General features: G+C 38.6%; 1 protein-coding gene across 4 annotated transcripts in view; it reads right to left on the bottom strand.

Moving 5' to 3' along the window:
* Positions 1-25,664, bottom strand: part of Pdk3 (pyruvate dehydrogenase kinase 3) — an 83,488-nt gene that overhangs the window by 14,446 nt on the left and 43,378 nt on the right. For all 4 annotated transcript variants that reach the window (XM_055608241.1, XM_055608240.1, XM_055608242.1 and 1 more), the window contains exons 6-11: positions 16,147-16,224; positions 11,428-11,504; positions 9,587-9,688; positions 8,907-9,017; positions 4,695-4,808; positions 2,961-3,100 (exon numbers count right to left, since the gene is read on the bottom strand). In XM_055608241.1, coding sequence (XP_055464216.1) covers positions 2,961-3,100; positions 4,695-4,808; positions 8,907-9,017; positions 9,587-9,688; positions 11,428-11,504; positions 16,147-16,224 — 622 coding nt within the window. The remainder of the gene's footprint in view (positions 1-2,960; positions 3,101-4,694; positions 4,809-8,906; positions 9,018-9,586; positions 9,689-11,427; positions 11,505-16,146; positions 16,225-25,664) is intronic.

The raw sequence follows: 25,664 nt of genomic DNA, 5'->3' as shown, positions 1-25,664 counted from the left end.
TTATTATTATTATTATTATTATTATTATTATTATTATTATTATTATTTACAATTTATTCACTTAGTATCCTAGTTGTAGCCCCTTCTCTCATCAGCTCCAGGTCCCACTCTTCCTCCCTTTTGCTCCTCTAGTCCACTGATAGGGGGAGTCCTCCTCCCCTACTGTCAGACCCTAGCCTATTAGGTCCCATCAGGACAGCTGGGATCCTCTTCACATAGAGAGAACCTAGAACCCCTGCTCTGATGTAGCCCATAGACAGCTCAGTTTCCATGTGGATTCCCTAGTAAGATGAGAAGTGACAGTTTCTGACATGAACTCAGTGGCCTGCTCCTTGATCACTTCTCCCTGGTGGGATCACCTAGCCAACCCACAACACTTTCTATATTAAAAACAACTTGATAAAGAAATGCTCAACATCCCTAGTTATTAGGGAAATGCCAATCAAAATGAGCCTGAGATTTCACCTCAAACCCATCAGAATGGCTAAGATCAAAAAATTAAGTGACAACGCATGCTGGAGAGGTTGTGGAGAAAGGGGAACCCTCCTCCATTGCTGGTGGGAATGTAAACTGGTACAACCACTTTCGAAATCAATCTGGCGCTTTCTCAGAAAATTAAGAATAGTGCTTCCTCAAGATCCAGCTATACCACTCCTAGGCATATACCTAAAAAATGTCCCACCATTCAATAAGGTCATTTGCTCAACTATGTTCACAGCAGCTTTATTTGTAATGGCCAGAATCTGGAAACAACCTAGATGTTCCTCAACGGAGGAATGGATACAGAAATTGTGGTACATTTACACAATGGAATACTATTCAGCAATTAAAAACAAAGAAATCATGAAATTTGCAGGCAAATGGTGGGATCTAGAAAAGATCATCCTGAGTGAGTTAACTCAGAAGCAGAAAGACACACATGGTATATACTCACTTATAAGTGGATATTAGCCATATAGTATAGGATGAACATACTAAAATCTATAGCCCTAAAGAAACTAAACAAGGAGGACCCTAAGGAAGATGCTTAATCCTCATTCAGAAGGGCAAACAGGATAGACACTCGAAGTAGGAGAAGACAGGGAACAGGACAGGAGTCTTCCACAGAGGACCTCTGAAAGACTCTACCCAGCAGGGTATCAAAGGAGATACTGAGACTCATAACCAAACTTTGGGCAGAATGCTGGAATCCTTATGGAAGAAGAGAAAGATAGAAAGACCTGGAGGGGCAAAAGGAGAATAACAGAGCCAAAATACCTGGGCCCAGAGGGCTTGCAGAGACCAATACTCCAACTAAGGACCATGCATGGAGAGGACCTAGACTCCCTGTTCAAAGGAGGCCCACAGGCAGCTCAGTTTCCAAGCGGGTTTCCTAATAAGGGGTACAGGGGCTGTGTCTGACATGAACTCAGTGGCTGAATTGATCATCTCCCCCTGGGGGGTGCAGCCTTGCCAGGCCACAGAGAAAGATGATGCAGCCAGTCTTGATGAGACCTGATAAGCTAGGGTCAGACTGAAGGGGAGGAGGACCTCCCCTATCAGGGGGCCAGGGAAAGGGCATAGGGGGAGAAGAGGAAGGGTGGGTGGGACTAGGAGGAGATGAGGGAGGGAGCTGTAGCTGGGATACAAAGTGAATAAATTGTAATAAACAAATATATAAATAAAATCAAATTAAAAGAAAAAAGAAAAACTTGAGACTATCCATATATGTCAACATGGTCCTGAAATGGATCCCAGTTTGGAAAATTCCTTTTCTTTTCTTTTTTCTCATTATTTCCTTTCTTCCTTCCTTCCCTTCCTTCTTCTCTCTGTCTCTCTCTCTTCCTTTCTATCTATTTTGGCCTTTTGAGACAGAGTTTCTCTGTATAACCCTGGCTGTCCTGGAGACCAGGGTAACCTTGAACCCTGCAATCCACCTGCCTCTGACCCCTAAGTGCCAAAATTATAGGTGTGCACCACCACCATCTGGTTTTCCCTTTCTTTTTTCATTTAATGTTTCCTAGAGTTTTCTGCTGTTTGGTTTTTTTTTTTTTTTTTTTTTTTTTTGTAATACACAAATTAAGAAAAGATACTTCTTAACTGAAAAATTGGAAACCAAAGACTACATCATTTTCCTTACCAACAAAATAATGACAAATGTTCTACAACTAACAACTTCTCATTGTTAATTTACTGTAATCAACTACACATTATATAGAACTTATCATTAGCTACATTTAAGTGAACAGCTTGGTGACCGGCATATTCATACTGTTGCACAAGCATCACCATTATCAATTCCAAGAACTTTCTCCTCATCACAAACAGAAAATTTGTACTCACTAACAATTCCTCGTTCTATTTCCCCCAAAGCCTTGGCATCCACATTTTTACCTTCTGACTGTCTAAAAATCATTGGTTAGGTATCTCATAACAGTGGAATCGCGTTATTTGTGCTTTTGAGTATGGCCTGTTCTACGTACAATAATGACTTCAAGATTCGTCTACACTGAAGCATGCATCAAAATTTCATTCTTTTTAAAGACTAAATAATGCTTCAGTGTGTGAATTAACTACATTTTTATTAATTTTAGTGTAATTATTTCAGTTTTAACCCACAAAAGTTCTCTATACATTTTTCTGTCAGTCTCTAATATTGACAACAAGCAGAAAACTTAACTGTTTTAAAACAAAACACCATTCACAGTAGAATGAGCCCCTGTTCACCATGCACTCCAAAGTGCAAGGAATCCCAGGACAGAGGGAATTCCATTTAAATGATGATTCTAGGTACCCACTTCTTGTTCTCCTTCTCAGCATAAAAGTCTTTCTCCAATCTTTCTTTCTCCAAGGATCACTTTGCTTTTCCAGTGATAAAAACCACAGCGAATGTGTGGCATAAAATATTGTTCAATTGTCTGCCTGGTACTTTCTGGAGACAAATCAGATATTTCATAATGGAAATCAAAGTGGTTTCTTACTGTTTAGCCTTGTATTTTGATGCATCCCTTGGTTCACTGCTGGGATTGCTCCAGTCATCAGCTTCAGGAGTGGTCTTGTAATGGCGCCATGCAGACTTATTGAAAACTGGCAGCCTCTCAAAAGATTCACTTGAAAGGGCCTATTACAAAAAAAAAAAAAAAAAACCACATACACCAAAGGTCTAGGACACTATTTTTCTCACATAGATCTTACTCCTTTAAATAACCGTAACCGTATGTTTGTTTTTGAAATATTAAAATTTATTTTGCAGATTTATTTAGCCTGACCGGGAAAAAGATCCCGAACTCCTTGTAAATGAGTGAAATCATTTGCTCACTCACTCACTCAAAATCAATACTGAAACAATGACAGGAACAAAACGCATTGTAATTCAGTTAGTACTGCTTTGAGATATTCAATATTGTTTTGACAGAATGTCTTAAGATCAAGCATTTTTGTTCAAGAGGAAATTGCCTCCTTAAAAGAGCCTCAGAAGAAAAAAAGTCTCATTCATACCAGATTTATAAACATTTACCATCAAGTGCTATTAAACATCACATCATTTATGGGCTGGAAATGTAGGTCAATGGCACAGAGCATGTCTACTATCATGCAGGAGGCTCTGGGCTCCATCCCCAGCACCAAATCAAGCAAACATCACTGGGATATACTGCCATCCAAATAACTAGTGAAACTGTGACATCATTTCTAGTAATAAACTATGCCTCAGTTAAAAAGAATGAGCGAGTTCTCATGAATCTATGTAGAAAGTTCTGTAAGATACACTCCAACATTAAGAAAGAAAACTAAATTGTTGAGATGACTTTTGGATTAGATTTTTAAATAAATGCAGAAGTCTATTACAGGTTTTTGTTGTTGCTGGTTTCTGAGAAAGAAGGGATCTCACTATGTATCCCTGGCTGGCCTAGAACTTTCTAAACAGACCAGGCTAGCCTGCTCTGCATTCCAAGTGCTGGGCTTAAAGCTGTGTGCTGCTTATTTTAAATATCCCTTATCATGATTTGTTGATTTAAAAAAGAACGTACAATGTAACTGGTCCCATTAAGGCATTTTAATATATCATTTGTTTTTGCTGATTCTCCTCCCTTCTACTTCTTCTCTTCCATGCCCAACTCTGTCCCTTGCACACACTTTCAACTCCAGTAGTTTCTGTTTTTATGTGCTGTTCTATCATCCTCCCCCTCCATCCTCAAAATCTTATTTCTCTCACGAACTTCTTTACAGTTCTGTGACCTGTCATGATGTTTGTTTCCACATATGTACACACATTAAAAGCTAAGATGTTCATGAGAGCAAACATTTGGTATGTGTCTGTCTGAGTCTGGGTTACCTCACTTGATAATAAGATCTACAGATCATTTTATATAAGCATATTATCATTACTGAATTCTTACAACTTGAGAAATTAAAGTAAAAGCCTAGAAGACTTCAGATTATTGGAAATTTGTCTCCTTTTAAACCAGGTTTTTCAATGGACATGCAATTTTGAAAAACTACAATTTAGATCCATGGTTGTAAAATCAATAATTTAAGTTTTATACACCCATGCTTCCTATTTTATTATGTCTGGGCATAAACTCATAGTGAGGCACAGCATAGTTTCATCTACCTGATCCCAAGGTAAGATGATACAGTCTGCCTCTCAACTGGTTATGGGTACTACGAGCTTTACAAAGCTGAGGCCTTTACACTAGCGGAAACAAACACAGTACCTTCAAATAAATGACAGCGTCGGTACCCACTCCTTCCATGGAGTACAGTTTTAGATCTCCCTGAAAATATCTGGCATACAGTCGAGAAATGGGCAAGCCATACCCAAAGCCAGCCTATTAAGAAAAGGAAATTAATAGAGTGAGACTGGAACAAATGCTTCAGAGGGGACCACTTATAGAAGATTAAAATGAATCCCTGATTGGAACTTAAATCAAATGAATTAGTGACTTAATCTATAATAATCTATGACCAAATATTCACTATTCCTACTAAAAAAAAAACAAAACAAACAAAAACCCAAAAAAACACTTGTCGAGTTTGTGTAACAGAAAAAAAAAAAAAAAACTCATTTTTATTAATTTTTTTTTTTTAACATTTTAAAGTAAAGTTTTAGCTATGTCCGAGCATAAAGTCAGGGTAACTTTTTTGGAGATAGGGTTTCATGTATCCTAGGCTTGTCTTAAATTCATTATGTACTTAAGGCTGACCTTGAGCACCTGATCTTCTTGCCTTCAATGCCTAAGTATTGGGATTATAAGCAAGGAATACCATGCCTGGTTTATGCAGCGCTGGGGATGGAACCCAGAGCTTCATGCAAATCAGTCAAGGACTTCACCAACTGAACAATGCTCTGAGCTCCAAGGGTGACTTTTAAAAATACTTGTTATATCCTCAGATACAGGTATTTTTCACCTTCTCTCTCTCTGTCTTTCTGCAGCAGACAGACCATTATGGAAAGCTACAACTGGTCAAAATGCACAGAAGAACGGACTAGGGTGCCTGTCCTCAGTTGATAACCCTGTTAACACAATTCCTATTCTTAAGTCTCCAGGAAGCCCCTTGGAAAGGGAGGCAGAAAGACTGTTAAGAGGATCAGGGGGATCTGTTGCAAGACCATGTCTTTCTTTAAAAAGAAAGGGTATAAAATAGGAAGTGGAAGCAGTAGGGAATACGGGGTGAATCTGAGGGAAGGAGTGGTGACTGAATATGATCAAATATTAAATATGTTGTATGAAATTTTTAAAGAATAAAAATACTAGATTAAAAAATGAATAGCCAACCAAGTGGAATTTGATCTGATGACAACACAAAACCACATTTACTTCCAAGTTTCATTATCATTTTCCCTGCTGTCTGAAGTTGAATTTTTTTTTTTTTGAGACAGGGTTTCTTTGTGTAACCCTGGTTGTCCTGGACTCATTCTATAGACTTCAAACTCACAGAGATCCACATTCTTCTGAGTCCCGAGTGGTGGGATTAAAGGGGTGCAATATCTTTGCCAGGCAAGAGTTGAAATTTACCCACAGCAAGACTAAACCACTGAAAACATTTTCTGAGAGGTTCCTTCTTAAGGATCTAGAAAAGCTGTAGTATGTTGATACAGTGAATGGGTATTTATAGATTTAAATAATTAATACCTTCCTATATTTCAATGTCATCAAACTGACAGCCAATATCTATTTTTACACAGAAGGTCACAGATAGACAACACTAAGAACAATTAATACTGAAGTCAGTGGCTTCATGGTTGCCTGTGGGTGGGCATAGGGAGATACTATGCAGTAAGCTTTAGCACTCTGGATAAAAACTGGATCTGGAATAGGACCTTAAGGAAAGAGAGCCATGGTCACACAGGCTTCTGACTCTGCGATCTAAGTTGAAATCTCCATTTCTGTGTGACTGTGCAGTTCATTCAACTTCTTTAAGACTTTCCTCATCATGAAACGAAAAGCTTGCCTCTGAGCTGATAAGGATTATATAATATAATAAATGCTGTCTCTGTGCGGTATCTATCACACAGTAAAACATAGTAAGATGGCTCAGTTTTGCTGACAAACCTGAGGACCCGAGTTCAATATCTGGGATCCACATAAAGACAGAAGCAGAGAATTGACCCCACAGAGTTATCCTTTGACCTTGGAGTTAAGAGGCATAGTAGATACTCCCCAAAATGGAAATTCAGATACGTGGAGATCAGGATGTCCCATGCTCTAAGTTGTTTCATACTGCATAAAACAGTGGCTTTCAGGCTGTACCTTGTCATAGAAAAGTATCATTTGGCTCAATTGGATAAACGCAGAGGCAGGATGGCCCCACACCTCACAGTGCACACAGACATCACTTGTCCAGCATCATAAATAGACTAGTAACATTTGTAATGTAAAAAGGCACCACCTATAAACTTATCTAAGTAAAATGGAAACATGAATACATGGGTGTATTAAAATCATTTCATGTGCTGGGGCTATATAATTCAGTGGGTAGGGTGCCAGCGAGGCACACCAAAGGCTCTGGATTTGGTTTCCCCAAAATCCCCCAAACTGAGGTGGCACACAGGTCTATCCTCTAAGCAGGAAGATCAAGAGTTCAAGGCCACCCTAGCTTCAGGCAGCTCTCAGTCCACCTGGATGACATCAAATTCTGTCTCAAAACAACCACCACAGAAGAGATAGATCTTGTAACTGGTGACACAGCTGAGTAAGTCAAAGCACTTGCTGTGCAACTCTGACAACATGAGTTCAACCCCTTAAACCAATAAAAAGGTAAAAGGACAGAATTCAACTCTATAAAACTGTCCTCTGACTTACACACACACACACACACACACACACACACACACACACACACACACACACACACACACACAAATTTAAAAATCTAATGTTAGGACCAGAGAGATGGCTCAGCAGTTAAGTACACTTGCTGGTCTTGCAGAGGACCCAGATTCAGCTCCCAGCACCATGTGGACACAACCATCTCTAAGTCTAGTTCCAGAGGATCCAATGCCCTCTTCTCATCTCTACTGGTACTAGGCATGCATGTGGCAGACACACATACACATATGCAAGCAAAACACTTATACACATAAAATAGTTTAAAGTCTGTTCAATTAAAAATATATGAAGGAAGAAATAGATATGTAAAACTCTTAAGCCATTTGGAAAGGAAATTGTTTTCTATTAGTATACAGCCATGTTCTCACTTTAAAGTTGAGGAGAGTTTATTAACTGGGGGAGATACTGAGAGAAGCATTTCTTCAGAAGTAGCCACAACAGTATACCAGAATGTTATAGACGGTCAGGACCAGCTCTACTGTTACTTTGCTTTGGCCCTCTTTCCCTCATCTATAAAATAGGAAGGTGTATAAATAATGGTCTCTTGGAGTCCACTGTTTCATAAAGCAATCCATGGCACAAAGAGCTACCCCCAGGGTGCTGTTTTAAGACATGGAATACAAAATCCACACTCTCTTTTAAACAAGTGAGGAAGACGCAAAATTGGGACCAGACCCTGGTCAAGGTAATACTATTCCAAATTGGTCTTTTATGAATTTTCTTGAATCCTATATAAATAACTTCCTTGGTTTTCTACATGCTGAGTTAACAAACTCTGCCACACATAACAATGCAAAGTGTTTGATTTTTATTCATACAAATAAAATATAATCTTATGTGCTTATCAGTCAGGTAGGACTTTAAAGTGAAACTTAATTTATACCCTGAGCCATTTTGCAGACTGATAGATACATTGCTGTGTTTAATGACAAAGGGTTCAATTGTTGTTTGTCAATTAGAAACACTCAGCAGGGGAAGAAAGTATGGCCCTACCAGGAATAAATGCTACCATGGTAACCAGAGGCTTTTCTCACCGCCTGAATAAGGCTGAAGGTTATTTCTAGAGTGCTACAGAGACCTCTGAAAATATCACCTGTGTGTTTTGTGTTATTCAACGTAAAAATTTCGATGTTTTCATAATTAAGTATTTTAATTATATAAACAAATTTGTCAGTGGTGACCCAAAGCTCTGAGACTTGACCTACAAGATAGGCAGCACTAAAGTACCTCCGACTAAGTTGTAGCGACACACTCTACATAGTCCCTGTGCTCACCCATGGGTAATGTCTACCTCTCTGAGGGTGGTGCATGATCAGAAGTGGCTCTCCAGCAGCCATCTTACCACAGAGAAAAGCCTTTCCACACTGTATGTGGGAGTGAGACACTCAGCATGGAGTGTTTCTTAGGCAAATTAGAAAAGCACTGTCAGTCTAAAGACCTCACCAACTAAATAGCTACAGCAGAAAGGTGCCTCTTGCTACCACCATGCCAGAAACATCCTCATTCAGGCAAGGCTAGTACAACCACCAGAGGAGATGGGCATCTTGCTATGCCTGTGTTAAAGACCTTTCTTTCTGCAGCAGTTTGCATGCTTACCAAGGGAGCAGCTCTCGTAGGCTCCAGACTGGGTCGGGGAGCAGTTGAGTACATGTAGTTAAAAAGACGGTCTATTTTTCGAAGTGGGACTCCACCACCTAGGTCACTTATCTGCGAAGCACAAAATGTTACAAATAAAAGGGGAGTTCATTTCTGTGCTTAAGAAGGAGGTGACGAGAGCTCATTAAATAAAGTACATGCTAGCAGGCTCTAAAGTGAGTAAGGGCTTTAAGCTCCCACTGAAAAGTGATTCCTCTGGGGACAGTATAAACAAAGGAGACAGAGAAGCGCAGCAAAATCTGATAGGCTTCAGACTGATGTCCTGCTCATGAACATTCAGTGAGGTAACTTAAGCCAAGAATCCAGCATAATTTGGTCATGTTTCCATAAACAACAGGGACACATTCTGAGAAATGTGCCATTAGTCAATGTCATCATGCAAATATCATAGAAGGTTTTCTTATATAGAACAAGATGACTATAATGTCACTAGGCAATAGCATCTTATGGGACCGCCATTATATATATGGTCAGTTCCTTGCTGAGAAAGCACGACTACATGACTTACAAATAACACATTCAAGAAATGCCAGGTTCTTTTCCTTCCCTCTCATACTATTAAATACGTAGTATTAAATCAACTGATGATTAAAGTAAAAATGCAAACAAAAGATTATTACCTTAATGGACAAGTCTTCTTTACCCAGAGTCACGAGAGTTTTAACAGCTGGGTAACCCTCTTTTTTGTCTTCATATAGTTCAACAATTGCTCTCATTGAGTTCTAAAACAACAAGAACTTTTTGAAAAGCCATGCTTCTGACTCACTAAGTATAATTAAATTAAATGTATTATTTTCAGTGCTAGGGGTGGAACCTAGAAGCATGTACTCTCTCGCTAAGCTATAACCCTAGTCCTGAAAACTTCAATTTCGAAAAAGCAACAAGCACAAGATTACTTATACATGATAATTACTGTGTGAATCTACTACAAATAAGATTTATGTAGATTATTTTCCTCTACTGAGCTTGGCTATCCATGAATTCCCATCAAGGAAAATTTTCCTGATGTTCCATTTTGTATTTAATTATAACCCCATTCCACATGTTAAACATTTTCCTTTCCTTTTTTTTTTTTTGGCTCTAGGAATTTTGGGGAAGGAGTGGTTAAGACAGGGTCTCATGATGTAGACTAGGCTGGCCTTGAATTCATAGAGATACACCTGTCTTCATCCACCCAATGGTGGGATTAAAGGCATATGTCACTATGCCTGGTGGCTTTGGGGTTTTAAAATTATTCAAGTCAGCCCAGAAGAATGTTTTTATCACATGTAATGAGGCTGCAGAGGCTGGTTTGTGCACTTTAAATCCTATTTATCAGTTGCATTTTTAAAGCACTTTTCCTCTAATGCAGGCAGAAAAACAGAAGGGATCCATACTTCCCACAATTAATCATTGAACTGAAAACAAAGGATAAAACATCCATTAAAACGAAATCCTGGGGCTGGAGAGATGGCTCAGCGGTGAAGTGCACTGTCTGCTCTTCCAGAGGTCCTGAGTTCAGTTCCTGGCAACCACATGGTGGCTCACAACCATCTATAATGTGATCTGATACTCACTTCTGGCATGCAGGTATACATGCAGTTAGAGCACTCATATACATAAAATATATAAACAAAACATAAAAACAAGCTGTAAAGCAATAATCCACATACACAATCTCATACATACACTACTAAGTAAATTAAAAAAAAAAATCCTGTCATCGGTCACACTAGATGAAGCGAAAGTTCACAACTGAATGCCCACCCTATTGTTATACCAGTAGCATTCTTGTTCTTGGGAAGAAACCAGCACAACTGGATCATTAGGTGTTCAATTTAGTGTTTGTACATTAAAATTGATGACATGTTAGCTCAAATACCCTGTACTCATAATACCGCTACGGTAAATATCACTGGCTACTGGGTAACAAAAGCAACAGCTTAGGCCATAGAGAGTCTGAAAAGGATTTTACAGTCTTTCCTTTTTAGCCCAGGCTCCACACTTTTCCTCTTCTGCATCTATTAGGTCTTCTGAATGATTCAAAAGATAAAACAGTTACAGCATCTCTCAGGACTGGAACGACTAATGCATTAGCACAGTTAATGCTCCAAAATCACAGATATACAGAAACATGTTTTTATTTTGGTCTAGTAATCACCAATACAACTTTTGCCAGGTTTGAAAATCTAAAAAGCTTCTCTAACTACTAACTGAAAGAAAAACAGTATGGATTTGATGTGAAGTTGCCAAAGTATAATTAAGTTTCAAAATCAATATGTACTAATATTCACAAAACTATATTGTACACAGCAATTTTTCATCTCACAGTGTACAGATTATAAAGCCCACAGGGTATCAGAAAGAGTTTTTAAAATGGTTATGCAAAATCTTTTTCTTATGCTAATCTAATGAATCCATTATGCCCGGAATCAAAGCCATTTAAAATGAAGACTTCTTCACGTTTTAAAATTCCACTTACCTTGAACAACTCAAATAGCATGTGAAACAGATGTGACGGCACATAAACTACCTGAATAGGTTTGTTTGGTGCTTTGGCTGAAAACAGAGACAAAACCACCAATGAATAAGGACCCAAAGTAAAAGAAAGTAAAAAAATGATGCTTGTATTCTATTTTCCAAGGAGATCAAACAAACTTCCACAAAAGACTAATAATACAGATTCTGACATTGAGTGACATAACTGAGCAAAACCACATGCTTCAGAATCAAGCAGATATGCAGTATCTAACTCCACTTCCTTTACTGCACCTTTGTGACCTTCAGTATTCTGAGTATCACACAAAGACATACAAACATCATTTGGAAATTTTCAAATCTGGAGGACAGATCTGCCATGAACCCCAGAAGTCATTTTTGAGAATATGAGCCAAATGAGAAGGTGTGGTAAAGTGGACTTAATAGTATTACGATGGTTTGAATCTGAACTCTTTACTTGAAATGCTCACATTAAAGGCTTAACTAGCTGCCAGAGGATAGGCTTCAGGGAACTGAATAAATGTATCAAAAGGACTCTGATACAATGAATGCTTAATCTACTGATAGATTCATAATTTAATGACATTATTGGGAGATGGTAGAAACTACAAGGTGGGGCCTGATTGGAAGTAGGTTCCTAGAGCATGTCCTTGAAGAAAGTATCATGTCTCTGCCCCTTCTTTGCTCTTTCCTGGCTGCTGTGAGGGAAACAGCTTCATGTGCCACATTCTCCTGTTGCTACGAGAGTTTGCCTCATCTCAGGCCCAAAGCAATGGAATCAAAAGACATGGATTGAAACCTTTCAAATTGTGAGCCTAAATCAATCTTTCTTGATTCATTTTCCATTATTACAGAGACAAAAGTAACTTAACTACAAATACTGTTATATTATGATAAACAGGACAGAGTGTAGACTAGACTATAAGGTTCACATAATTTTCTACTACAATGAGACCCTTGAGTATCTTTAGTAATCTCCTTGAACCGGGGATCTTCTGAGGCAAATCCAAGAAACTGGATTTCATGCAAAGCACTAAGAACAGTATGTGGGTGAGATGCTTAGCATCAAGTCCTTCTTCCTCCTCAGGACCTGCTATCAGGTGAGACACTGAAACATTAACTTTCTCAAACAGAATAGGTATACCTTATAACTTAGCATTTCCTCTAGTAAAGTAACTAAGAGTAATATAAATCAGAGCTAATAATCTAAGCAATAATAATTCTAATAATTCTCATTATTATGAGCTTCTCTATTCACCATTGTATCTTTATGATAATATGTAGCAGTCATAGAGTAGGTGGTATCAGTTACAGTTGAGCAAATAGGCTTTGGAAAAGATGATATGAGCATGGTAACAGAAGTGATGCTGAAACTCGACACACAGTGCTGTTGGTTTGCAACTCATGTATCACCAAAGGCCAAACATTAAAGGCATGGTGGAACCTTCAGTAGGTGAAACCTAGTGGGAAGAAGACAGGTCACTGAAGGCATGCATCCAAAATCAACCCTGGTCGCACTCTAATTTCCTCCTCCCTCTCTTGCTTCCTGGCTTCTATGAGGTAAGCCACTGTAACCCATCATATACTCTCTGCCATAATGCTATTTCCTGCCATGGGCCCTACAGCCATGTCCAATCATGCGCATGCGTGTGTGTGCGCGCGCGCGCGCGCGCGCGCGCGCACACACACACACACACACACACACACACACACACACACACACACAGAGATCCTAAATGTTTTAACTAGTTTATGGTTTTGTAGTGAGCTACACTCACAGCTACTCTGTATTGTGGCTCAGGCTCACATCTGTAACAATGAAGCCAAACTAAAAAGTGGCGGCAGAGTGGGGGGGGGGGTTGTCAATAGGGCCTCATGTATCTTAGATAAGTACTCTACCAAGGGGGCTATGCTTCCAGGCCCCAAGCCCTTTGATGGTAAGTCATTAGAATATTATTTAGTTACACTCTGTTCTGTAACCCATATTAACTATTTTATCTGGTCTCTGTAGGCTCTGTTAAGAAAGTTAAAAATCAGTAATGTTGGCAATACTCTATGTAAGTACCAATCACTACAGAACAGCCACAAAAGTGCTATTTCCTTCCCTGTGAAGCCAATGACACGACTCATGTGTTACTTGGAGGAAATACTTCCAGCCTTACAGTGAAATAGATTCTGTCTATATTCTTCCAACTGCTCATCATCATATACAGTCTGGTGGCTTGCATGAGAAACAACCCCCCAAAGCTCATGTATTTGGATTCTTGGTCCCCCACTGCTGATGCGACTTAGGGAGGTAATGGAATCTTTAAGAGGTGAAGCTTAAACTTGCTGGAGGAAGTATTTTATTTCCTACTTACTTTTATCCTTCTCTCTCCCCATCCCCTTCCTATGTGGTAACCCTGTCTCAGTTTGGCTGGATATAGAATGTGAAGTTTAACTCATTCTTAGAATTTGGTAAAGAAAGGCATATTCTGACAGTAAGAGTACAGCAGAGAAATTCAATGCCAGTTAGGTACTGTTGATATTACTGGTTTTTGCCAAAAATCAGACATACTGTGGTTATGATTTAGTTTAGGAATTCAGTTTAGAACTGAGCACATCATTTGAAGTACCTAGTGTTCCTTTCCCTTTGGAAACTGCCCATAGGAGAAGGCTGACTTGGGAGTTTTAAAAATCTGATCAATATTCCACTGGTTTTAGAATAAGCCCTTAGAAAGGTAGATATGACCAAAGAGGCCTTCAAATGCTAAAATGAGAAAGTGTTGGCATTAAAGGTTATCTCTATGCCTGCTCTAGTTCCCACATAATGAGATGGAGACCTGTTACATTTATTATAAGCTTCAAGCATAACTGGGCAGATACCAATCCATTCAAACTCGACTCTGCTAGCTCCCATTATCCTCTAGTCTTGCCCTGACTGCCTCTGCTCCATCCTTGCCCCCATGATAACTCCTCCTGGTGACCTTCTTCTCTCTCTTCCCTTTTATCCTATTATTGCTATACCCCCTTTTTTATCTCTCCTTCCCCCTTTTCTCTTTAACACTAGATAGGAGAGAAAAGAGGACAGAGGAAAGAAAAAGAGAAAAATATATAGATAAATATCTACCTAGTTATGATGCTTGAAGCTTATTAAAAATGTCATCTCTCTAGGCTTCTCTTAGATCAGTTTTCAGCTAACTGATCCTAATCCTTTTGTTTCCTTCCTGTTCTAGTTGTTTCATCACTCAATTCTGCTCCTACAGTTCCCCCTCCTGGATAACTGGAAAAATGGTTGCCATCTTTGCCACAGCCTACTCCTTTCTGGTTCATCCTGCCCTGTTCTATTACTCAGCATACTCCTTTTATCTGGCTGTATTTTTCCACAAGTTGACACTAGTGGGTTGCCACAGACTCAGTGTCTGTGCTCCTCTCAATTCATAACGTCAAAATTTAATTCCTAAAGTGACGACACTTGGAAAAGGGCCTTTGGGAGTTCATTAGTTTATGAGAGTGGAGGCTCATGAATGGGATTAGTGCTCTTAGGGAAGAGACCCCAGAGAGCTCTTCAGCCCCTTACTACATGTAAAGGCACAAGAAGAAGTCACCTGTAAGTCAGAAAATGGGCCCTCACCAGACACCAAATCTGTTAGCACTGTGTTCTTCTACTTCCAAGTTTCTAGGCCCATGAGAAACAAATGTCTGTTATTTAATCTACCCAGTCTCTGATGGTTTTGCTTAGCAGCCTGAAGGGACTAATCCAGTGGTCCACTTATAAGCCTGCTTGGCTTCCTTTGCTGTCTTTATGGGTTTCTTTTATTGTGGTTGTAATGGGGCCTGAGAAGCAAGCTGAGTACTTAGTTTATCTTGTGGCAAACATCATCATTAGTTATATAAACAGCCTCAGAATTCAATTCAACCTTTTCAGCCCAAATCTGAAGGAAATGAAAAACATTTTACAGTTTGTTTTCTTCTTTTAAGTTTAAACAACATTCTTTAGAAGTCATCTAAGGCTTGCTCAATTATGTGTACTTTTCTTTGGGAATATTACAGTTGACATTTCTTTTCTTCCTTTTAAAAACATGTAAAATGTTTTTGGCTATGATTCTTCCTTTATCCTGGTCCTGGTGGCTATAGTGGATGATTAATAGAGGTTTGTTGGCTTTCTAAAATAAGATAAACGGAATATGAATATTCCCTCTAATAGTACATTTTTAAAAGTCAGCGAAAAAGATTGGTCTGGGTTTTTTATGCTTAAGACAAAATAATAAAGTCTATTTTACACAGTCATCACCCAAAAAACCATTAGTTGAAGCACCACTTGATAAATGTCAACAGAATTCTATACAGACATACGAAATTTTACTTTCAGATAGCCTTCCTGTAAGAATAAAAAGTAGAAACTAGAGGCTAAGCAGAAAAAATATATATATAAAAGAAAAATGGCAGCCCAAGATTAACCCCCAAAAGGAATGGTAAGGGCTACTGAACACAGGATACACTGCACATTCCTATTCAGAAGCGACTTATAATAATATACCCTGCTGACTAAGTGTATAGGAGCCATTTTGAAAGGACATAAAAATGAAAAGGCAGCACCATTTTATGATTTCTTAGAAAGGCAGCTTTGATATAATCAACATTTAAGTCACCTTTGTGTCTCTGACTAGAGCCATACCACCCTGATCCAGCCTGATATCATCTAAAATGCTTTGTCTTTTACCATTGAATTCTTCCACTTCTAGCTCTGGAGCTACCAGGTAATACTGTTCACAGAGCATCTTGGCTGTTTCATATGCATCTGTTAAGAAAGAAAAATTTAATTGTTGCATTAATGACAGATATAAGCAGGTGGATGTATACACAGAAACAAATAATTTGTCTACAGTGAAATTAAATGAATCAATTACCATCTGTTAAAACAGCCTTTTGGTTTCAAAAACATTACTATGACTAAAACATTTCTTTTTTCTAAGTTTTAACAACCACAGCCATATCAGAATCATAGACTATCAACAATAAAGCTAGGTTTAATTTTTAAATAATGCTAAAAGATATTTTTCATGACTGTACTTCTAAACACCACAGAATCTGATTAAACTGTAGCAAAACAATACTTTCTATATTTGTTTTTGTTTTGTTTCTTTGATACAGGGTTTTTCTGTGTTGCCTTAGGTGTCCTGGACTCCCTTTGGAGACCAGGGGAGCCTTGAACTTACAGAGACCTGCCTGCCTCTGACTACATGAGTGCTGGCATTACAGGCATGCACCACTATGCCCAGCCAATTTCTGTAATTTAAATAAGTTACAACAGTCAGACATGAGGTGATGGCTCAATAATTTAGAGTACTTTTTGCTCTTGTGGAGAGCCCAGGTTCAATTCCCGGCACCCACATGGTGGCTCATAGCCACCCATAACTCAAGTTCCAGGGGATCTGATAACTTCTATGGCCTCCGCAGGCACCAGGCATGTATATGTATACATGTACACATGCATACATGGAGGCAAAACACTCATACACATAAATATTTAAAAACTGCCAACAGTCATGATTTTTCCAGTTGTTAGCAATGGAAACATCAATAAAAACTTTAATAAACAGGTTTTCATGAGATACAGAATTTAAATTATTAGAACCACCCACTGTCTTTAAAATGTGCTTTAAGCTGGTAAAGGATAACAGCTTAGGGCTGACAAAAAAGTCCAAGGTGCAAGAGTTTGCTTTTCAGTGGAGGAAAATGGGTATCAGGTAAGAAAATCAGGCCATTACAAGAACAGTTAGAAGACAACCGTAGAAAGTTTATAAAAGGTGAGGAAGAAATTAAGAAAGTAAAAGTGCCTCGTGACATACTTATTAACTTTTCTCTTGAACTGTAAACCATTTTTAAAAAGAAAAAGAATGACAAAAACAAATCTGAGAAGGGGAACAGGGACTATTTCTGACATGAACTCAATGGCAGGCTCTTTGACACCCCCCTCCCGCTGAGGGAGGAGCAGCCCTGCTAGGCCACAGAGGAGGACTTTGCAGCCAGTGCTGAAGATACCTGATGAAACAGGGTCAGATGGAAGGGGAGGAGGTCCTCCTCTATCAGTGGACTTGGAAAGGAATAGGGAGGAGATAAGGGAGGGATGGTGGGATTGGGAAGGAATGAGGGAGCCGGATACAGCTGGGATACAGAGTTAATAAAATGTAACTAATAATAAAAATAAAAATAAATCTGAGGAGAAGATCTGTGACTTACATTTGCTTTATAATATTACACAGAACTTAGTCTAGCGCCTATTTAGGTGGCCAATTGTTATTCCTTAACTTGATATCCTGAGCCTTTTGGTAACTGACACACAATTCTCATACAATTCACTCATTTATAGTGAACATGCAGTTCCATGGTACTTAGTATTCCTTGCAAGTTGTGTACCCCTTATCACAATTAATGTTTTTATCACTACAAAAGAAATCCCATACTATTAGCAGTCATTCCTCTCTGGTCAGCTCTTGATGAACACCCTCGACTTCACCTGATTTATCATTCTCCACATGTTAAATAAATCGAATCCTGTAACACGTGGTCTTATGACTTGTTTCTTTCCCTCAGTACAGTGTTTGTGATGATTAGTTCTGTCAACTCAACATAACCTAGTGTCACCTGGAAAAGGAGTCTCAGAGAGGGACACTGGTCTAAAGGCATGTTTGAGGGGAATTATTTTGATTATATTACCTGAGGTGGGGAGACCTGCCCCATCTGAGACGCACCATTCCCTAGGAAGGGGATTCTAAACTAAGAGCGAAGAAAGCAAGCTAAACACTAGCATTCAGTGATCCATTATTCTGTGACGCTGATTGTGGATGTAACGTGACCAATTCTATCAAGCTCCTTCCACTATAAATTCTGTGCCATAATAGAATGTAACCTGAAATTTAGAGCCAAATAAGTCCTTTCTCTCCTAAGTTGTTTTTGTCAGGGCATTTTATTGTAGCAAGAAAAAGAAACTATGAGAGATTTTCAAGGGTCAAGGGTCATCTAGGCTATATCATGAACCAGTAGTCCATTCTATATATTTAAGCTTCAGAAGTACAAGCAATTTTAAGTAATAGCCACAGTATAAATATACCACATTTCTTCATCCACTTATCAGCTAATAGACATTTGAGTTGTTTCCACTGTTTAGTTATTACAAATAATGCTGCTATGAATATTTATGTTTAAGCTTTTGAGTGAACATGCTTTTGTTTCTCACTTCCTAGGAATAGGAAAATGTTAAACTATATGGTAACTCCATATAAACACTTGAGAACTGCTGGAGTATTTATCAGAAAAAAACTTCTCAGTTTCACCTTTAAAATTTCCAAAAGTAAGATATTCAAATTACTTCAAGATCTCTCAGGGGTACATCTGCCATGTTCTCACCTCCATACTAGCTTCATGGAGAAGAATCAGCATTGTGCATAGAGAATGCACTTAAGATTCAAGAGATGAGAGATGGAAAGAAGGAAAGGAAGAGAGAGAAATAAGCTCTACAGAATTTAAATGTTAAAGTTTGACATTACTGCCCTAATACAAAAGTAAGAACAGGGTATGTTTAGACTCTTAAGTTTATTTAACTTGTGTTACTACCAAATCAGAATTTTATATTATAATTTTCTCATATTATTTGTCCACACATTACAAATTCACATCTTTAGAGAAACACTTAAAGAAATGCTCAAATGTTTAGTCATCAGTGAAATGCAAATCAAAACAACCCTGAGATTTCACTTTACACCCATCAGAATGGCTAAGATAAAAAATTCAAGTGACAACACATGCTGGAGAGGTTGTGGAGAAAGGGGAACCATCCTCCATTGCTGGTGGGAATGTAAACTTGTACAACCACTTTGGAAATCAATCTGGTGCTTTCTCAGAAAATTAGGTATAGTGCTACCTCAAGATCCAGGTATATCATTCCTAGGCATATACCCAAAAGATGCTCAAGTATACAACAAGGACATTGGCTCAGGCATGTTTGTAGCAGCTTTATTAGTAATAGGCAAAATCTGGAAACAGCCTAGATGTCCCTCAGTTGAGGAATGGATACAGAAATTGTGGTATATTTACACAATGGAACACTATTCAGCAATTAAAAAAAAAAAGAAATCATGAAATTTGCAGGCAAATGGTGGGAACTAAAAAAGCTCATTCTTAGTGAGGTATCCCAGAAGCAGAAAGACACACATGGTATATACTCACTTATAAGTGAATATCAGTTATATAATATGGGATATTCATACTAAAATCTGTACACCAAAAGGCGCTAAGCAAGAAGGAGGACTCTGGGTAAGATGCTAAATCCTCATTCAGAAAGGCAAATGGGATAGATATTGGAAGAGGAAGTAAACAGGGAACAGAAGCCTACCACAGAGGGACTCTGAAAGACTCTACCCAGCAGGGTATTATAGCAGATGCTGAGACTCATAGCAAAACTTTGGGCAGAATGCAGGGAATCTTAAGAAGAGGGAGATAGAAAGACCTGTAGGGGACAGGAGTTCCACAAGGAGAGCAACAGATCCAAAAAAAACTGTGCTGACAGGGATCTTTTCTGAGGCTGATACTCCAACCAAGGACCATGCATGGAAATAAACTAGAACCCCTGTACAGATGTAGCCCATGGCAACTCAGTGTCCAAGTGGGTGCCATAGTAAGGGGAATAGGGGCTGTCTCTGACATGACCTCAGTGGCTGGCTCTTTTATCACCTCCCCCTGAAATGGTGGCAGACTTACCAGGCCACAGAGGAAAACAATGCAGACAGTCCTGATGAGACCTGATAGCCCAGAGTCAGATGGAAGTGGAGGAGAACCTCCACTATCAGTGGATTGGGGAAGAGGCATGGGAGAAGAAGGAGGGAGGGCAGGATTGGGAGGGGTTGAGGAAGGGAGCTATAGCTGGGATATAGTGAATAAATTGTAATAAATTTTTAAAAAGTGCTGAGAATAATGACAAGCAGTTGTAAGAGTTTTTGCTAACATGTAAATGAGAGACTATAATTGAAAAGCCTGATGAAAATGTAGAACTTTTTCATAGAATTATTGAATAGCATTTTGAAAGCCTCTAGGAATTCTCTAAGAACTTGTTAGAGAAAAGTGTATTTATGTTTTACTCCTCTATTTTAAACTATTCATTCTTGCAAAGCATGCTTTTACTTCGGTTCATTAATTTTTAGAATCTATAGGTTCATAGAACTCAATTTTTTTCATGTGTGTAAAATTAACTATTAGAATTTTTGTTTTGCTGATTTCAGCAAGTCTACAGAACCAATCAACGCAGTCTTCAGCAAAATATATAATGTCTAGCAGAAAATAAATTCACATCTTACTAAGCTTTTAGAATTAAGCACCCAAGATAGAGACATCAGACTAATCCTGACAAGATATAATAAAAACAGAAAACAAAAAGAAAAAAGCAGTAAGGGCAGAAAATAATTTTAAAAGAGTTAGAAGTATGAAAACAGATATTCAAGTGGGGTTAAATTTTTACTCTGAAAAAAGTTAAATTTTAAACTATACTAAATTTGCAAATTTTTCCCTAAGACATAATAAACCTCATCAGAGAGAGAGAGAGAGAGAGAGAGAGAGAGAGAGAGAGAATCAAGAACCAGCTCTTTTGCTTTGGCTAGTCTACCAAACAATGCTACATCTCCACCTAGTGACACGATAGCACAAAAGCTGACCATGAACTTTTAAGACCCCAAATACTGAAATTTACAACGCCTTACTATCTATTTACAAAGGCAATGTGCTACCACTCCTCCAGATACATAATTAATGTTTAAATATTGAAATTTCTTTTACTATAAAATAGTGACAGAAACTAAACCTACTAGATGTTCTAATTATCCATGGCATTAGCTTTACCATAACTATGAGGATAACACTGAAAACATGCTAGGTAGACAGCGTGTGGAGGACAGTGGAGTGCCAACTTCAAACTTAGGATGGCTCCTAAAACCACATGTGGAAAAGGATACTAGACTATTCTAGACCTAGCCATTTGTTCCCGGCCCCCGAAATAGTAAAGCTGTCTAGGCCTGTTGCCCTAGGCCACACTGTGCTTTGCAAGAGAAAAAAAAAAAAAAACCTTGTGAGAACTCAGAATGTTACTACTTGTCAGTTTGTAGACACATTTCTGTCCTCAGGTTTGGTATAAGGCAGCAGTTTTCAACCTGTGGGTCATGACCGCTTTGGAGGGTCAACTTCAAACTTAGGATGGCTCCTAAGACCACATGTGTAAAAGGACACTTTTAGCTTTATTATACTATGTAGTGGATCAATGATTTCATTAAGAATTCTCATTATTCTTCAAAATCTCAAGACATACAGACTCATACACATCAGCCAGCCAAGAGGATGTTGGGAATGTTATTAAAAAAAATGTATGCTGATGTGCATAAATCCTCATAGGATACTAAAGGCTTTGAATAAAAAGCATACATAGTAAACATGTGATTAGGGCTGGGCTGTAGTACTGCGGTAGAGTACTTGCCTAGTATATAAAAGGCCTCAGTTCAATCCCAAACACCATTTAAAAAAAAGAAAGGCATCTGCTAAATGAAACAGTCCTCTGGCCAATGATAAAGTTTTCAGTATTCAGTCAATTAGGCCAACAGATGATGTTTCTTTCAGTTATATTGGAGGTTCGAGTCCCAGAGTGGTAACAAAGAATTAACAGCTTTAAAGAATGTAGAGTATTACTTATTTGGATAAGGTCGGGTGTAAAAAAAAAGAGTTCAGATTATGAAATACGTCCCTGGAAATTCTGAGGTAGTATTCTCTTTTGAGGCCTAGGGACAGACTTAAAAAATAATCAGCAAGCAGGCCAGGTGTGGTGGCACACACCTTTAATGCCAGAACTCTGGGTTAGAAGGCAGAAGCAGGTGCCTATCTGAGTTTGAAGCCAGCCTGGTCAACGAAGTCAGTAAATTTTGGATAGAATCTAAATTTGGTGACACATGCTTGAAAATTCAAGGCTATGTCACATATTTCTGTACTGTCCCATGACATAAATGTTCATGGAGCTACTGGGTGTTTGGCAGTGCTAAAATGGGGCATTACCTAAGCCAAGTAATTTAACATAAATTACAACCTCTTTAAAAATCCCATAAACTGTAATTAATATAAAAAATTAAAATTTGGAGGCTGGAGAGATGGCTCAGTGGTTAAGAGCACTATCTGCTCTTCCTAAAGATCCGGGTTCAATCTCCAGCACCCACATGGCAGCTCACAAGTCTGTAACTCCAGTTCCAAGGAATCTGACAACTTCATGCTAATGCACATAAAATAAAAATAAATAAATTTTTACAATACCTTACTGTTTTAAAAAATAAATAAATAAAAATAAAAATTTAATGAAAAAAATCCTAACAAGCAAAATTCATCTACTAGTTTAGAAACTTCCTTTAAACCCAGAGTTTACTGTAAGTTTACCTAGAACTTACTGTAAGCTCTCCTTACTCCTACAGTAAGTTCTCTAATAAAAATTTTCTATTTTAAAAATTGAAATCATTTTTTGAAAAGACACTCTCAAACTATTTTTACCTGAACTATATTTAAGCCAGTATTTACTGCTAATCTTGAAAAGGAAACATAGGAAATTATTATTGCCAATAATAAACCTAAGCGATAGTCACTGCATTAAGAATGCTTGCAATCTTGGTTTGCTGCTTTTCACCTTCTTTAGTTCTTTGTATATACTGGATATGAGTCCTCTGTCAGATAAAGGGTTGGTGAAGATTCTTTCCCAATCTGTAGGCAGTCGTTCTGTTTTGATGACGGTGTCCTTTGCTTTACAGAAGCTTTTCAGTTTCATGAGGTCCCATTTATTGATTGTTGCCCTTAGAGCCTGTGCTGTTGGTGTTCTATTCAGGAAGTTTTCTCCTGTACCAATGAGTTCTAGGGTATTCCCTACTTTTTTTTTCTAGCCGATTTAATGTGTCTGGTTTTATGTTGAGGTCTTTGATCCACTTGGACATCAATTTTGTGCAGAGTGATAAGTATGGATCTATTTTCATTTTTCTACATGTAGACATCCAGTTGGACCAGCACCATTTGTTGAAGATGCTATCTTTTTTCCATTGTATGGTTTTGGCATCTTTGTCAAAAATCAGGTCTCCATAAGTGTGTGGGTTTATTTCTGGGTCTTCTGTTCGGTTCCATTGATCCAACATTCTGTTTCTATGCCAGAGAGACACTACCCAAATCAACAAAATCAGAAATGAAAAGGGGGACATAACGACAGACACTGAGGAAATCCAAACAATCATTAGGACTTACTTCAAAAGTCTATATGCCACAAAATTCGAAAATCTAAATGAAATGGACAATTTTCTTGATCGATTTGACTTACCAAAGCTGAATCAGGACCAGGTAAATCAATTAAATTGTCCTATAATCCCCAAGAAATAGAAGCAGTCATCAAAAGTCTCCCATCCAAAAAAAAAAAAAAAAAAGCCCAGGACCAGATGGCTTCAGCGCAGAATTCTACCAGACCTTCAAAGAAGAGCTAACTCCAATTCTCTTCAAAATATTCCACAAAATAGAAACAGAAGGAACATTACCAAACTCATTCTATGAAGCCACAGTCACCTTGGTACCTAAACCTCACAAAGACCCCAAAAAAAGAGAGCTGAACTGCCATGGGCTATATCCATGCAGCGGTTCTAGGTTATCTCCATGAATAGTCCTTGGTTGGAGTATGAGTCTCTGGGAAGTTCCATGTGTTCAAATTTTCTTGTTCTGTTGCTCTCCTTGTAGAGTTCCTGTCCTCTCCAGCTCTTACTATTTCCCACTTCTTACATAAAATTCCATTCACTCTACCCAACAGTTGGCCATCAGGCTCAGCATCTGCTTTGATAGTCTGCAGGGTTTCTGGAGGTATCTCCATCCCTGATCTTAAGTTGTACTATAGAGCAACAGTTTTAAATACTGCATGGTACTGGCATAGAAACAGAATGGTGGATCAATGGAACCGAACAGAAAACCCAGAAATAAACCTACACACTTTTATTTGGTAACATATTACTACAGTCAAATATATGAGTTATTCCCTTTTCTTTTAGCTTTTATGTTTTGTTATTTAACATTTATTTGAATAAAAATTTTGTTATTGTCATTTCTTAGTTTCAGTGTGCACTAATAGGCTTCTATTTTCTCTGTTACATTTATCTGATATATTATCCTGATTTTTCCAAAAGCCTCTGCAGTATAGACTGTCAAAGCAGTTGCTGAGCCTGATGGCCAACTGTTGGGCAGAGTGAATGGAATTTTATGTAAGAAGTGGGAAATAGTAAGAGCTGGAGAGGACAGGAACTCCACAAGGAGAGCAACAGAACAAGAAAATTTGAACACAGGGAACTTCTCAGAGACTCATACTCCAACCAAGGACAGATGTAGCCCATGGCAGGTCAGTGTCCAAGTGGATTACCTAGTAATGGGAAGAGGGACTGCCTCTGACATAATCTGATTGGCCTGCTCTTTGATCACCTCCCCCTGAGGGGGGAGCAGCCCTACCAGGCCACAGAAGAGGACAATGCAGCCACTTTTGATGAGAACTGATAGACTAAGATCAGAAAGGAGAGGAGAACCTCCCCTATCAGTGGACTTGTGGAGAGGCATGCATGCAGAAATGGGAGGGAGGGTGGGATCGGGAGGGGAGGAGGGAGGGGCTTATGGGGGGATACAAAATGAATAAAGTGTAATTAATAAAAAAAAAGAATGCTTGCAATCAGCTTGGCATGGTGGTGCATGCCTTTAAACCCAGCACTCAGGAGGCAGAGGCAGGCAGATCTGAGTTCAGGGCCAGCCTGGTCTACAAAGGCCAGCCAAGGCAACACAGGGAAACCCTCTCTTGAAAAACAAACAAACAAACAAACAAACAAACAAACAAAAAAGGAATGGTTGCTGTGATAGTACAGTATTTCTAGCAGATCAATCTTTAGCCATAAAACAGTTTTCAGGAATATTATAGGAAATGTTAACAGAATATGAAGGTTAGCTGATTAGACTTCTCAACTCCAAATCTACCATATAACTCTTTCATCAACTATCAGATTTTTACACTTAACCCATTGGATCACTTATTTACAAACATGTGGAGGTAGAATTGGAGTGCTGGGTTTAAAAAAAAATACATGTGTCGGGCTGGAGAGATGGCTCAGAGGTTAAGAGCACTGGCTGTTCTTCCTTGGGGTTATGAGCTCAATTCCCAGG

This window comes from Psammomys obesus, unplaced genomic scaffold (genome assembly GCF_907164565.1).
Source record: "Psammomys obesus unplaced genomic scaffold, mPsaObe1.curated_primary_1811, whole genome shotgun sequence".
In the NCBI taxonomy this organism is placed as follows: Eukaryota; Metazoa; Chordata; class Mammalia; order Rodentia; family Muridae; genus Psammomys; species Psammomys obesus.
The sequence above is the reverse complement of the archived record's forward strand: the minus strand, read 5'-3'. Positions and strand labels throughout refer to the sequence as shown.